General features: G+C 28.5%; 1 protein-coding gene across 1 annotated transcript; it reads left to right on the top strand.

The window, feature by feature from the left end:
* The first annotated feature begins 524 nt into the window (after positions 1-524).
* On the top strand, positions 525-5,664 carry NF-YA7 (nuclear factor Y, subunit A7). The gene is made up of 6 exons (XM_047314869.2): positions 525-748; positions 1,477-1,531; positions 3,758-3,900; positions 4,653-4,754; positions 4,852-5,016; positions 5,142-5,664. Exons 2-6 carry the CDS (start codon positions 1,507-1,509, stop codon positions 5,325-5,327), a joined length of 621 nt encoding a protein of 206 aa, XP_047170825.1. The 5' UTR covers positions 525-748; positions 1,477-1,506; the 3' UTR covers positions 5,328-5,664.
* Positions 5,665-16,774: the final 11,110 nt, after the last annotated feature.

Genomic DNA, 16,774 nt, shown 5'->3' with positions numbered 1-16,774 from the left:
TATTAAACCTATATTTATATACATTTCGATTATTTTTATATCAAAGTTCTAATATATAAAATAATAAATAAAATATAAAATTATGATTATAATTTTAAACTTCAAAACATTATTAGCATAAATTAAATAATATTTGAAATATTTTTTTAATATATACAAATATATTTATATAAACTAAAAGATATGGACTAAATCAATCAGGTGAGTGAATTTTCAATTGATCAAGTCAAGTCAAAGCAGATAAAATATAATCTAAATGTCAGTTTGGACTAAACGGAGTTCTATAAATCTAGTAAATGAAGTCTACTTTAATTATTTGACCAAAATATTGAAGTTATTATGAATCTTATGTTACTAATTGTGTTCCTAAAAAGGCAAAAATAATAATAGAAAAATTACATAGTTTATTATCGAAAGAAAAAACGTAAATTTGCATATTGGTATATTTTGTATTATGAAATGAATTTTTTATATAATAATAATAATAAGAATAAAAAGTTGAGAGGTTTGAAAAGAATATTGTTGGGGAAGATCCAACCACACATAGAGAAGAGAAAGAAAAAGGAAAGAGAAAGGAAGTATCTGTGGGGAAATAGAAGCAAAAGAAAGATGCAGCAGGATTTGGTGTGTGGATAGGGAGGGTCCAGCGTAGTAGCTGTGTACCCACAAACGCTACGCAACACAGCACATTCTTCTTCACACCACCGCAACCACTTTCTCTCGACCACAATAATTCAACTTCTTCAAGGTTAATTTCCAATTCCTAAACCCTAATTTTCTTCCCTCCAATTCACTTCAATCAATCACCAACCAAATTCTCGTTTTCCGCTTTTCGATTTAATTCTCCCAACAATTATTATTTTCTCTGTCTTTTCTTCCTTTACTGTTTCTTGCTTTTCAATTTTCGCTGATATCACTCCAAGCGAATGTGTAATCACAAGAAAGGCGTGAATTTGTTGGGGTTGACATGCTCTTGGGGTTGTTTGTGTTTGCAATTTTTTATCTTGAGCTTGTGGGTGCTCTGTAACTAACCCAACTGTTATTTTCTCGCTCTACCCGGTTTTGCTTGCAATTTTGGAATTCTTTGTTCGGTTGGTTTGGGGAAATTCTCTTATTCAAATGTTCTGTTGTCGCTTTATTTGAAATTTTATGTTTCATGGTTGATTTTTCTTTATATTTTTATTCCTTCTACTCATGCTACAAGGGCCAGTGAACAACTGTAACAAATAGTAGCAAACTATTTTTATCGTCGCTTATTTGTGATCTGATCTCTACAGTACATCCATCTCTGATATGTGCTTTTGTCTGTCTTTGTTCTGCCTTTATGGTATATCCAATATGTAAGTTCAGTTGAAGAGCTATAAATCGTATATACTGTTGCTGTTTTAGTTTTCGTTTCAGCTTCTTTTACTCTGTTTTATCTATGTAGCTTGTGGCTGTAATACTCCTAACTTCTGTCTACAATTTCGGTTCCAGGTTTGGATAGTGTTACGCCCTACTCGAAACATGACCTCTGCTCACAACCTTACTGGTATTTTACATGAACTTGGTGCAGTTTATTATTTGTAACTTTCCTATTTATGACGAGTAGATTAACTGCATGTCCCAAGTTTAGTTAACAACATATGGAGCAATATAATTGGTGTTTTTGTGTCTAGTGGAATCGTTACAACAACAATAGCTCATCTCTGTCTAAGGAATTGTTAATGGAGAAGTTTCTACTAAACATCAAGTTGAAATTGGGAAAGATGAATAGCTACTGTTTTGAGTGCAGCAAATTTGCATTTAATATTGCTGTGTCATGGATTTATTCTTTTTGTGAAAATAACAAAAAAGGGTAAAAGAATACCTTTCTTAAAGAAAAAATGATAATTTTCAGAAACAGAAAGTTAGGATCTTTTCATAAAAACTTATGTTTCTTACTTACTGTCTAGTAACTTTTAATCTTTGGCTACAATTCACACAGGCAACTAAACTGGATGTTACCCTTTGTTTTATTAATTACCTCTTGAAAATTATTAAAATTATTAGTTTGCATTAAATGATATTGACCTCTCAGTATCACTGATCTACAACTCGCTGTCTTTTGAGGTTGCCTATCTTTTAATCACACAAGTCATTGAATTCACACTCTTGCACTGAAGCTGCATAATATGACTTATTTCTTATATTCTTCTTTTGCTATTTATGGTGTGCTGTTTTTCTGAGAAGCATCTTTGTTTTGATGTCATGCCTAGGGACTGCAATCAACATTTCCTAGCTGTTATATTTTTAGTTTTTACATATGGTTTCATGCTATCGTTAAGCATTTATAAATATCCTATTTTAGCTTTCATAGTATCTCATTTTGTTATTTTAAAAAAATTTGAAACTTCTAAAATTCTTTAAATTTTAGTAAGTCCTATAATCCTCGAATACTTTATCTTTGTTTTTAACTAACTCCTGCACTGGCTACCTTTCTGTCCTACATAATATGTTAATAAATGGCTTAAATATATTTTTAATTCCTCAAATTTGAGTTAATTTTATCTTTCAAATTTAAAATTAATCTTTTTAGTCCTTGTAATTTGAAAAAAGCTTGTTTAGTCCCTTTGCCCAATTGTCTTATGCACACATGTTGTCAAAAGGAGTACTTTGGAAGAAAAATAAACATGTTCTTAAGTATTTAATGATGAGATAAGAATGCAAAATCAAAACAGCTTGCCATTAGCAAATTGTTAATTATATATATTTAATATTTAATGATATTTATGGCAGATGGACTAAAAGAAACATTTTTGAAATTGCAGGGTATAAAATGATCAATTTTAAATTTGGAAGTCAAAAACACCTACTCCAATTTAAGAGGCTAAAAACATATTTAAACTGTTAATATTATTGCTTTGTTGTTCATTAGAGTAGAACCTTCCCTCGGCAACTCCAGTGTGCATTCTAGATTCTAAAATTTTATCATGTGAAAATGGTAAATTGTAAGAACTATGAATTTATTCATGTGTAGTGCTATACTCTAATACTGATACCCGTAACAAGCAAAGCCTAAATGTCTGTTTGATGTTTTCCCTCACTATGCCTCACTGTAGCGTGGGGAATTGTGAAGGGGTTTAAACTATGTTAACTATTAATATTATTCATATCCATCCACGCATTGTAATTACTCACCTTTTTTTATTTATGGTTTATTCATTTCCTGGTATCGGGTCTCCTTTGTATTTCCTTTTGAACTTTGTTTATAATTATCTGTTTTCTTGAGTGATATATTCAATTTTCCCACATTCAAGCTAATTATTTAGAGATTTATAAAGGCAATTAGTGTGCAGGAGTTTGTAGCAAGATCCCCGTTACATCACAGAGGAAATTGTCCTCCACCAAAACAGTGCGCATTAGTTTGAGATGAAAAGAGTTAAATTGTAAGTTGTCACATGTTTAGCAGGTGACAAATTTGGGTAGAAAAGTTCACTTCAACTAATGTTTTTGACAATCTCTGTTTCTTCTGTATTTACAGACTCAACTGAAATCTGGAGTTTGTGTTCCATTTATGATAGATGTTTTTTGCATTCTGATTGTTTCACATGCATTATAAAATACTGTACTAGGTTCGTTTTTAAGATATTTTGTTCTGTTTTGGATTTAGCATCTTAGCTATTAATCCTATTGGAATTTTGATGTTTTTCTTAAATTGAAGCATTTTACTTGTTCCTTCACTCTATTCGGAGAACATATTTACTGTCTGAACTTATGCAACAAAATGTTTATGCAGATAATGAAGATGAAGGGCAGCACCAGTCAGAATCCCAAGTGCAGTCCCCGTCTGCAAATGGAATTTCTGATTCCGCTATTAGAACCCAGAATGTCAATGTACAGTATGCAACACCTGGCCAGCTTGGAGCTGGGCATGCAATGGTATGAACTTCGTCTCTCTTTGGGTTTCATTCTGATTGGCTTAAAAGAGACACGTTTCTTCAATTATTTGACGCCATCAGTCCTCATTGAATCTCATCCTAATATTTGATTAATTCCAGAGTTACTAAGGAATGATTTGTTTTTTGTATGGGCCATAACCATTAGATATCATCCAATTTGTCTTGCCTGTTGTAAGTATAAGATAGACACACGTTGCCGTTGTTTTGTCATTGAAGCAAATTGAATCTGAATATTATCAAATCATGATGAAAATTTTGCCCAGGTTTATTCTTCCTCTAATTCATGAATAAATTAGTATTTTTACATTACGTTTTATCCATTAAGGTGAGTCCCCATGTGCTACAACAAGCCGATTTCAAAGCAGCAATTATGTGAAAAGATTTCTGGATGCCATAGATTTATCGATCTTGTTCTAGTTAACAGAAGACTCAAGGCTTCTGGACTAGCAAATAATTATTCAATCTGAAGTTTTTCTTTCACATTAGTTTTCTTCAGTGGTTGTGTGTGGGTTATTAAGGTTGATTTTAAAGAAACCGTATCTTTTTTGTCATAGCTGTTGAGGTAAATGAATGATTTCCCAAGCGAATGCTGGTGTCACTTTTTATTTGGACATGATATTAAAGTATGCCCCAAATCACCGTTTTCGCTAGTACTGTTCTTGGTATTTTATTTTAGAATGAAAATGTTCAATACGTGTTACTGATTTATTTTACTTTGTTATATAATTGAAGGTACCACCTGTGTATCCATATCCAGATCCTTATTATAGAAGCATCTTTGCTCCCTATGATACTCAACCTTATCCCCCACAAGCCTATGGTGGACAGCCAATGGTTTGCTCTAATCTTTTAATGTTGATTCTGTTAATATTCTGGTGTCTCCTTGTATCCTTTTCTTATCCTCCAATTATTGAATCATGTCCTGTTCCAGGTCCATCTTCAGTTAATGGGAATTCAGCAAGCTGGTGTTCCTCTCCCAACTGATGCAGTTGAGGAGCCTGTGTTTGTCAATGCAAAACAATATCACGGTATATTGAGACGTAGACAATCCCGTGCTAAAGCTGAATCAGAAAATAAAGCTATAAGAAATAGGAAGGTATATCATTCTCTGCTTCTATATATTTCGTTCTAATGACACCAATGTTCTATTGTTGTAAGCTTCTTACCTGACTTCCTATGTAGAGGTACTTACTTGCTCTTGTCCTGTAATAAATGTTGCAGCCATACTTGCATGAATCTCGACACATGCACGCACTGAGAAGACCGAGAGGATGTGGTGGTCGGTTTCTGAATTCAAAGAAAGAAGAGAACGAGCATAATGATGTAGCATCAGCAGACAAATCACAATCCAATATCAATCTCAATTCTGATAAAAATGATCAAACGTCATCAGATAGGACATCCTGAAACTACAGAAATGACAATATCTTAGACAGTGGGGGGATCGATTGTATGTGAGAGATCAATAATACCTGCCTTGGATAACCCACTATTGCTTCATTCTGGCTTTGTAAAAACACTCTAGGTTTTGTGTGGTAGGTACGTTAGGATGTGGCATGATGCAGGTAAAATGTAAATTGAACAGATTTATCAAATATTGGCCTTTGGTAGGTGAGATTTTTATGGTGAGCATTTCTTTTGTATTTGATACTCTAGAGAGATTAGATTGTCCGAAGCCATGTTTGGATGGATCATGTTTATTTACCTTGCTGGAGGCAGTTGAAGGAGTTTCAAGTTTCAACCATGATTGGTGATGGATATTTTTAGTTCTTTCTGTTCAGTAAAATTGATAGAAACATAAATAAGGTCAACATTTCTTACTGGTATTGAAGTTTATATCAATGTTTATTTCAAAAAGGGATGCATTTGAATTTTTTTAAAATTATAATTCTCATAGAAAATTTTATATATATATTGCTAATCTCTATCTGTAGACATTAAGAAGACTGACTAGAGGTTTCTTAACGAAGAATGAGTGAAGTGAGTATTTTTATTGCGAGTGCTCTATAATTTTTTTTGTCAACCTAAATTATATTGAAAATAGACAAGAAATATCTACATAATTGTCTTGTTTTTACTAAATAATATACTATCAACTGAATGTGAATAATGATTAATTTATAGAATATTCAAGAATGTAAGTAATAATTAATTTATAGAATATCCAATTTATGTTTTGAATATATTGGATAAGGATAGGTACATAAGCTCATGATTTAAGAATCTGTATAGAAAGTAACTTGAATACTTTTAATCAAGGGGAAAGAGTTTTGAATCTAAGTAATTAATTTGTCTATATGACTTCATACTATGCTAAAATTTAAAATAACTTACTTCAATGTTATATATTATGTATATTATTTTTGCCCTTTTTTTTTCTTTGAAGGATTGCATTTAGTCTTTCAACTCTATTCATTTTAGTTTTTTTTTTGTCTTTAATATATTCTCATTTATCACATATGAGTTAATTTTGAAAAATGGATTCTTATATGTTATATGCATTAATTTTGAAAAATTGAATGCAGGAGAATTGATTATCCTCTCTTCTCCATTAGGAAGAATCAATTTTCTTCTACAAGGCATGGCTCCAACACATTTTCTGCAACTAGATGCATCCCAAATCAACATGCTTAATAAATAGATCCAGACATTGTTTAATTGGTGGATGATGATAATAATAATAATAATAATTTAATCAATTTTAATTTAATATAATTTCATCATTTTTTATTTTTTATATTAGATAATAATTCACATTTCATTTTAACCTAATTAACACTAATTTTATTTTATTTTAATTCTTTAAAGGGAAAAATTATAATATTTTATTTTTATCAATTAAAATATTTTTTTAATCTATCAAATTCATTACATTACTAACTAATTTTCATAAAATTTTATTGGAAATTCTTTCATTTTTCACCATCTTTCCCTTAATCCAAATAATCACACATTCACCTCACTTCCTCCTCAAATCCACTTCTCCAAATCCATATAAAAAAACAAACACACTAATGAACATCGTTTAGGTACATTGTTTGTTTTAATTTATATCTAACTTCTTTGTTGTGTTAGAATAACTTTCACGGACTTTCATCGTCATGGTTGCTCCTTTTCTAATTAGGAAGTTTTTTTTATATTGGGAATGAGTGCACAAATCATTCATTGATGAGATTAGTATTGAAATTACGATTGATATTTCAACTGAACTTGTTATGGTGAGTATTATTGTTCAAGATGAAAAAAAATGAATCTTTTTGGATCAAACATTTACCATTAGACCAAAAGTTATAACATTAAGTTAAGGTGCAACTCCTTCTACTTAACAACATAACAACTCAAACACTACAATTCAATTGTAATTTAACCCATCAACATACACTACGAGATCATTCATGTACACTACAACAATCTCCTCATTGGAATTTGTCCTAGTAAGAATCAAACTCTTCAATTATGACATAGCTTATGTCACAAGATAATTGATGCAAATTGAAACTATTTGTCTTGAACAACTGTCCGATTAGAAAATGAACCGGTGACCTTGGATCTAATACCAATTATTAGATCAAATACTTATTACTAGGAAAAAAAATTATAATTCTTAGTCAGAGTGAAACTATTTCTATTTAAGAATGTAATAGTCAAAACAACAACTCTTTCTTGTAAATAAAACATTCACTATAAAGTCTACTAACAATATTTTTGCATGTAAATCACATATATTCCATTAACTATTTTTTTTGCTTGACTTTGTTTCTATTTATAAACTCCCTAAAAAGAACCGTTATAGATAGGGGTGGGCAAACTGCACCACAGTTCACTGCACTATGAAAGTTTATAGTTAATTATAAACCAGTTCAGGAAAACTGCACTGAACTAAAATATGGTTCAGAGTAACTGAACTGAACTATTTTTTAGTTCAGTTACACTGTAGTTCAGTTCAATAAACTGTTTTTTAATTCACAGTTTAGTTAACTATTTATTGTGCAATTCAGTGAATAAACATTGTTCCAAATGGCACTACTTCAGACCATTTTTGTCCCCATATTAGAGCATTTAATACAAAGAAAATGGCAGAAACTATTCCAGGGAACATGATTGCAGTTTTGAGGACAATAGTGAGTTTCAAGCTCCCTTCATAATACAAAGAAAAAGGCAGAAACTATTCCATAAGTACACTGCACTTAAAATTGGTTGAGACATAATATAATATACTAACTGATTTCAAGCTCCCTTCAAGCTAAACACATACAGTGGAGTACAAATCCTGAAATTCACTAACTGATTTCACAGGAACCTACAGATGAAAACATGACACAAAGTCTCGTATAACTTGTTGAGCACCTTCGGAAGCAACGTTCGAATGGAAAAGGTGTTCCAATTGGAAATCTGGCATTCGCGACGATGCTGAACCTGGTATTGAACACGGTGTTTTAGGAGGATTTGGTAGATCCGAAGTTCGAGAGTGCAGAGGAGTTTAAGGAGCTGGTGTGGAGGATCATGGAGGACGTAGGGAGGGTTAACCTCTGAGACTACTTTCCTTTGCTGAAGCCGTTTGATTTGCAGGGCGTCAAGGGACATGTGGCGGTTTCATACGTCAGGTTGCATGATATTTTCGACCGCATGATTCGGAAACGTGTCACGAAGGGGAATTTCTTGGTTGTGTTGGCAGGGAGGAAGAGGGCAGCGATGACGGCAGAAAATCTTTGACCATGAAAGCAAAAAAACCTGATGGAGAAAGACATACAGCTCACATAGTTAATCCCAGTTAACTGCACTAAAATTATTAAAGTTCAGTTTGTTTAACTTGAACTATAAAACAAGTTAATTAGTTTTTTGTAAAAATCAGTTCAGTTTTATTAAGTATAATATAATACAGTTAATTTTAGTTTAGTTCAGTTTATTAAATTATGCCCAGCCTAGTTATAGATTATGTATATTTCTTTATCTATTGTGTACACATTTGTAAACCATTCTATTGCAATCAATGTAAAGAGGGAAGGACTATTATTCTACATATTTTTCTATGCTTTTGACAACATTGTATTGAATATTCTGAAATCATCCTTGAAAATTATGAATCCAACTTTGTTCCTGACATTCTGAAATTTGATTTGATTTTGTGTCTTGACTTCTCATATAAGATTTTTTTTTCTACTGTAGTACTGTTATCTATTTTTTTTATAGTGGTTGTTTGAAGTCTTTGTTTGATCCTTGTTTGTTTAACGCTTTGTTAAACTTATTTAGACATTGTTTAATTTTTGTATGTTTAGTATTCATTTAAATTTTATATAATACTACATTTAACAAAGACTTATGTGATTTATTGCATACTAAGTAGCTTTGTTAGTACACCTAAATATGTATTATATGTTATCACTAAAATCATTAAAGTCTTTGACAATACTCTCTGATTTATACTTGCACTTATTTGATATATATAAGTTTGAAGTTTAAAGATTTTTTGCTTCCAAGATCAGGGATTTAATGTTTTTAACCACAATAGCTACATAACATATTTATTTTTAAATTTGAAAAGTCCTTAATATTGCGACGATTCAATGACGGTCATATTATAAAAAAATAAATAAAAAATAACAGTTCTATAAAATTGTTGTATTGAAATCGTATCATTAATATATTTTTTAATCTCCTTTTCATTTCAATAGTTTTTATTTAAATTTCGAGGTACATAATATTTTATATTTGATATTTTTTTAAATGTTAACAAAAAAGTTATATTCATGACTTAAAATATTCCTTATCTTACATCTTTATGCTTTTTCTCTCTCTGCATCACTTTTCATTACAGTCGAAGATGCATCTCCAAAACTAGCATTAGGCTTTCTAATATTTCACTATCTTCTTTTTTATTTCACATGTTTTCTTACCAATTCGTGAATTTTTTTGCATGAACATGTTTTTTGTGTACATTTATAGAAATTAAGTCAAAATATATTAAAAACATATTTAGAATTTGATTCTTCAAAAATCGACTTCTGAACTAAACACTAAAAATATAATTATCTATGTGAAAATAATCTCAATTTTTAGGACTCCAAGTTTTTATTATATTAAACAACACAGATTAATATATCTATATTTCATCAATTTCCAAACAAATATATATTTTTTGTTAGAAAGTAAAAGATAATTAGAATATTGGGTTGATGAAACAAGTGTGGAATTTTGACCTTTCAATTAAGATGAGGAATAAGAGGAAGAAAGTAGAAACACGTACCAACCAGAAAACACCAACACAAACATATGTAATATATATACAAACAAAACTCATTTCTTAAGAATTCTCATCCATTACGTTATCCTTTCCACACTACAAAACATGTTCTTCGTTTCTAGCTAATGACAAACTTCTTTAAATCTTAACTATATAGACTTTTGTTGTTTACATATAATGTTTCTAATAAAAAAATACTTCAAGTCTAAGATAATGAGATTATTTATAAAAGAATATTCTTAGATGGGAGTGTTCATACTAAAAATGTTTTTATAGAGTTTATCTTGATCACTCGTCTCCTTCAATATTTTATAAATAATATTTATTTTAGAATGTAAGATCATTATTTTATTCTATATAATAATTAAATCATCTTAAAGTTATGATTATAATACAATATTATTCTAATTTAAGCGCATAAAAACTATATTTAGGAATAGAATTAGAATAGAGTAAAAGAAATAAAAAGTTAAAGAATCCGTTAAATGCTCTCACAGAAGAAAAACTCATAAATGTGCTTAGTTTCTACAAAACTTTGACATTCGATATAGCTATTCTGATTTATCTAGAGGGAGGGAAATTTCAAAAAATTATAATTTTTTGTCAATAATTAAAAACAATTTTATCATAATATAAAGCATTTATCATAAATCTCAATAATTTATATTAGAATTCTCAAAATGATTTCTACTAATTAGACTAAACCCACTTAGTAAACTAGATCCTTTTGTAAGTTTTAAAAATGTTGGTTGGAACTAGCCAACCGCATGTTGGTATATTAAATAGCTTAACCTACTTAATTTTAAAATAAATAAATATTTTATAGATGTTTTTTTACAAAATAAAATAAAAATTTATCACTAATTCTTAAAATTATAAATAATATAAATCTTTATTCGTACAAAATACTAAAAAACAATTTAATGAAAAAATCATGATAGAAAATCCAGTGTAAAAACGTATCATTATTTAGATACACTTATTTAATCAATATATGAACAAACTCGTGTAATGTGTGTGGTTAAACTCATTTAATTTTTTCCACTATACTTATCTAATTAACATAAAAACATACTAATATAATGTGTATAATAAGATTCATATAATTAGCGAATAAACATATTTATTTATGTATATTTATAAACTCGTCTAATTTGTGTGTGAAAAACTTATATAATATATTTTATTAGAATCATTTAATCAATGACTAATACGTGTGACAACAAAATAAAAATAAATTAATAAAATTAACAATATCAAATGACTAACTTTTTGAGATGTTTTGTCAACAAAATAAACATGCATAATAATAAAGTAAATTTTTGTATATATATTGTATTACTAGTATTTTTTTTTCTTATATTATTTCTTAGTATTTTTTTAATAGGTGACCAAATAATTATAAATTATAAAAGAATAAATTAAAAATGAAAAAAAATAGTATAAACAAATATTTTAAATATAAATTATGTTTTAATAATTTATTAAATGACCAATTAATTAGAAATTATAAAATGATAAAATTAAGAATGAAAAAATAGTACAAAAATATTTTTTTTATTTTTAAGTAAAATTAGTTTAAAAATAAAATGAATAATTAAAATAGTAAGATACTTTTATGCACATGTGATACCAATATAAATATAAATAAAAAATAAAATTAACAATATCAAATAACTAAAAAATTAATTTTTGAAATATTTATCTACAAAAAAAATATTTTAGTATTTTTAATTTTTATATTATAATAAATAATAAATAATAGATAATAATAATAATAGATAGTAGATATGAAACGATTAATTATTCAAGTTAATTAAAACCAAATGTACTATGTTATTGTGCCTTAGTTTGTATAACTTGATATTCTCTTTCTATTGGGCTGAGAAGTTTGCCCTGGATCATGCATGTCAGGAAGCATTTCAAGAGATCAAAAAGAGACCCCACCACTTCCATTTTTGGGGCACTTGATTGAGATTGTCCTTTAAAAGTTTGTTTGATGTCTAAGTTTAACTTTTCCATTAAAGTTACATAAAATAATAAGATTTACAAATTCAATGTTTTTATATTTTGAGTGAAAAATAGTGTCAAATTATTTTATTTAGATTGAGTTCATATTTTATTACTAAAAACAATTTCAAACAAAAGTGTTTTGAAAAAATTATTATCAGAAATTTCACTAAAAGTTTAAGTAAGATGAGTAACATATATAAAAATATCTATAAATTTATTAATTTAAAATTTTGAATAGGAAATTATATGAATATTTTATATTTATGTCTAACTAGTATTATGTTTTTAAATAAATTTATCAAAAAAACAATAAAAAAAATCTTAAAAAAATAAATTTATTGTATATATATTGAAATTATGATTGAACCAAGATCTTAAATTGAAATTGATTTTATAAAAGAAAAATGTAAAGTATGTATTGACCTTACATTATATTACTAATATAATGGTGTGTGTATTCCATCAATCCTATGCTTAATATTGTATTTTGAAATATATTCTCGGTTGTGTTTTTATTTATTAAGTGGTGCAACTGAGAAAAGAGTGGCGCAAATAGCAAAACCCTATACTGTGTTATCATGATATATAAATTTTTGAAGTGTTTTTAACATAAAAATATTGAATGTGGATTCTCTTTAACAAAATTGGAAATGGCAAATTTATTTTATCCTACTATATTTTGTTTAAGAATTTAATTAGAATACACGGTAAAGATTTACGTGTATTAAAATTGTTATTTTTTCTAAAAATTAAGTTAAATGTTATATCTAATCTCGCTTTTAATTCATTGATATTGTTAAAAATGAATAGATTTAGTTTTTTTTACCTATTTATATTAAATTATTTTTATTTTGATGTCTCAAACACGTTTTATAGTTTATATTGAAGTGAAAACATGTGTCAGTCTCAAATACTAACATAAACGTATTTGACAGATGGTAATTTGAAAGAAAAAGACTATTTAATCTTGAAAGTATAAACAGATGGTAATTTAGTTATTTACATAACACAATATCTCCTCTGGTTCCCAAATGTGTAAAGGAGAACAAGTATATTCTTAAGAAAATATAGTTTAATATCAAAATATTTCTTAAAATATTACAACTTAATAACAAAATAGGTCCACGAAATTTAACTAAATAAACTTGCACACTACATGACAATTTTTATATGACAATAAAATTTAGCTAAAAAAGTAATTAGTTACTATAGTGATCAATTTAAATATCAATTTACAAAACTAAAAATTATTGGTTACTAAAATAATCACTGTTATGAATAAAAAGTTACAATTAATTTCTAAATTGGTCTATAAAATTAACTACTAAAGGTTTTGACTATTAAAGAAATTAGTTTCCAATTATTGGTCTCTAAATTTAAAAACAATTTCTTTTGATAAAACCTTGGTAGCTCACTTTAAGCACTAATTTACAAATAAATTATAACTTTTTATTTATAATAGTGACAATTTTAGTAACCAATTGTAAATTGGTATCTAAATTGGTCACAAATTATTTTTTGTCGGTAAAATTGATTATCATATATATATATATATATATATATATATATATTTCTAGTGTTATGAGCAATTTTTACTATATAAAATATTTTATTGTTTATTGGGATTAAATGTTTACTAGTTTACCTATTTAAAGACTATGAGTATAAGAAAATCGATTAAGAGTGAAAAAGAGTTTTATAAATAATACTTATATATTTTATTATAAAAATTCAAAACTATGAATAGAATTCATTTAAACAAGCTTCATTTTATAAAAATATTCATTTCTTTAAAGCATTTTTTGTAAGCCTATTTTACCTTCTCACTAAGATTTAACCTTTCTTTTCATCTCTTTGAATATTCAAGCTTATTTTAGGACTTCAGTTGTTAAAAACAACAATTTTGTCCCATCAGACTAGTCAATAGATTAAGTTCTCTTTTTACTCTTTTCTTAAGTCAATTTTGAATTTTGTTGCATGTGAACTTTGAAGGGATTGCATCCAACTTTAGGAAACTCTATTTGATTCTCTATTGTTTTTTGTCGTTGTGAGAGTGTATTCAGATCATTAATATGGGTTATTTATGTGTGTTAGAGCTACTTGAGAATTTTGGTCTATGTGGAGTTTTTAGGAGTAAGGTAAGCGAAACTAATTTAATCTAATGATTTCTTTATTTTAAATTGATGGATTAAGTAAGATGATTAATTTGAACGGTATACAATTGACGTAAACTATTGCTTCTGTTTTAATTGGTATTGTTGTCTGTGGAGCTGATTTGACTTGGTTATGAGTGTCCAATTTGACCTATCTAATGATTATTTTAACCTAAAAAAATGCATTTTAAACTAAGAAAGAACTAGATTTGCATAGATAGTCAAGTTGCACAACCTATTCAAGTCAAATTAGGAATTAACACTTTGATAAAGCATTGGGCAATATCATAGAACCGCTTGACGCCACTCACAAAAGTCAGGATAGTGAGCATAGTGGTCTAGAGCACCGAGAATCATCATAGTACCATTGTATGCTCATAAGTTAGTGAGTTGCAGTGGTCTAGGAGCGTCGGGTGCCACCCTTGATATCATTGGGCTCTTTGAAGTAAGGAGGCTTTACAGATTTTGGCATTTGGCGCTAGGACTTGGCATTGGGTGTTGTAGGCCTCGCACTAGACACTTTTTTTCTTTTTTCTACGGTGGGCGCAACTATCTATTTGTGCTAAAATCAAGTTTCCAAGCTTTATTTTAAGTGTATATATGGATATTTTATGAATGATGGATGATTTTAATATGAAATCTATTTTGTTTGATTGTATTGATAAGGATAATGTATAGATTTCCAAAGGAGAAAATGCTACATTGATCTTGTGTTAGGAGTGTATTGAATGTTGATTCTATAAAGAGATTATCCAAACTCTACCATAATCTACTCATGTAGAGAAAAATGTCTATGTATGAGAGTTGAAGGAGGTTCCAATTTGGAGTTTTAGTGATTGATCAAACATGCAAATATAGAATTTACCTTGTCATGCTCATGCTTTATGGAAGGGAGGTTGTCCGACCTTGATATATAGTTATAACTCGTGTGAGATAGGGATGAGAGATGACAAGTGCATGGTCTCTGTCTATATATATATATATATATTGTAGAGTAAATATTATAAACTTACAGTTAATAAATCTTTAAGTTACACAATAAATATTTAGGTTTCACCTACCATAGTTCATCTATGATAAGGAATCTAACAAACTAAATATATTTATTGAGATATTTCTTCTCAGTAATTTTTTAAAATTCATTACCTTGCTAACTTGGAATTTAAGATTTAAGATAAAAAGAAAAAAAAAACTTGTTATTTATGAGATTAAAAAAAGTTTTTCTAACTATGTATAAATTGGAAAAAATAATGAAAGTGATGAAATGTACAAATGAGTTTTCCATTGAATGACTTGTTCAACAAATCACTCTAAAAAACAATGATATCTCACATCATCAACCAAAGTGATGACATGCATATCATATTGTAATAATAAGAAATCATTTTGTCGTCACTTTTATATTAATTTTTTTAAAACAAATAACCAAATTATAGAAGTTCAAAGTAATAAAACAAAAATGAAAATAAAATCATAATAATGAGACCGTCATTAAAGTTAAAAACATTGAAATTATTTTAGGTATCACTTTTCATATGAATTCATTTTGAAGCTATTATAAATTTATTTAATTTTTATTTTTTAAATATTTATAAATTGTTTCAAGCGTATGGGTTGAGTATTTATTTTAAGTAATCTCCACTCCTCAACTTTTTTGTTGTTGTTTGTGTGCTTTAGTTGATCGAGTGTACCTGTTAAAGATACTCATATGCTTAAATTAGTTTGTTAGCCGAATAGTTTAACAATTAATGTTGTAATACATGTGTTGAAAAAGTCCTGAAAACCATATTTTTTATTTGTATTTATAAATTTCTTTATGGGCTTTTAATTAGGGTCAGCTTAATCACGACCCAATTCTATTAAACTTGATTACTAACTTGTTTAGCTTAATCGGATGACTGACTAGATCTGATTGGCACCGACAAACTGCATTCTAGTTTGGACGATTGGTTTAGTGTGACTTGGTTGGTGCATATTGATCGATACATAAACAATACATAAGACCCCCAACCTTTGAACTTGGACTTAAGCCAACAAGCGAAAAGGGTTTGTTGATATGAAAGTTAGGGATGAAGTGTTATGTTGTGTTGCAAATCACATTGATGCCTCATTAATTGTTGCATTCGTTCAGTTTAACTTTTGAAAATATGCCTGTTAGATTAGGGACTTTACTATTAGCGATGGAGAGTCGTGTCGTCTCGTCGCACGTACTGTCAGGTTTGATACCAACTGTGAAGCGTTGTATCGTCCTTTTTCCATCGAATGGTTCCAAATCTAATGGTTATGAGAGTGCCACATGTCCTCATTAATTTCTATGAATAGGGGTTAGGTGGTCCCGTCACTTTCACCATTTTTGCTTTGACCCTCATCTTTGCATTGCTCGCCAATCAAATATTTCTATGCAAGATAATAAAATGTCTGCCATCGACATCTTTTCTAGAGGCTCC

Source organism: Vigna umbellata, chromosome 1, assembly GCF_029865625.1.
Source record: "Vigna umbellata cultivar VRB3 chromosome 1, Vumbellata_1.0, whole genome shotgun sequence".
Classification (NCBI taxonomy): Eukaryota; Viridiplantae; Streptophyta; class Magnoliopsida; order Fabales; family Fabaceae; genus Vigna; species Vigna umbellata.
The sequence above is the reverse complement of the archived record's forward strand: the minus strand, read 5'-3'. Positions and strand labels throughout refer to the sequence as shown.

Bases quoted from the DNA above. Each gene is read 5' to 3' on its own strand.
- NF-YA7 (XM_047314869.2), top strand. From the start codon at position 1,507: ATGACCTCTGCTCACAACCTTACTG. The intron at 3,901-4,652 runs GTATGAACTTCG...ATATAATTGAAG, and splicing joins TTGGAGCTGGGCATGCAATG to GTACCACCTGTGTATCCATA. The intron at 4,755-4,851 runs GTTTGCTCTAAT...GTCCTGTTCCAG, and splicing joins CCTATGGTGGACAGCCAATG to GTCCATCTTCAGTTAATGGG.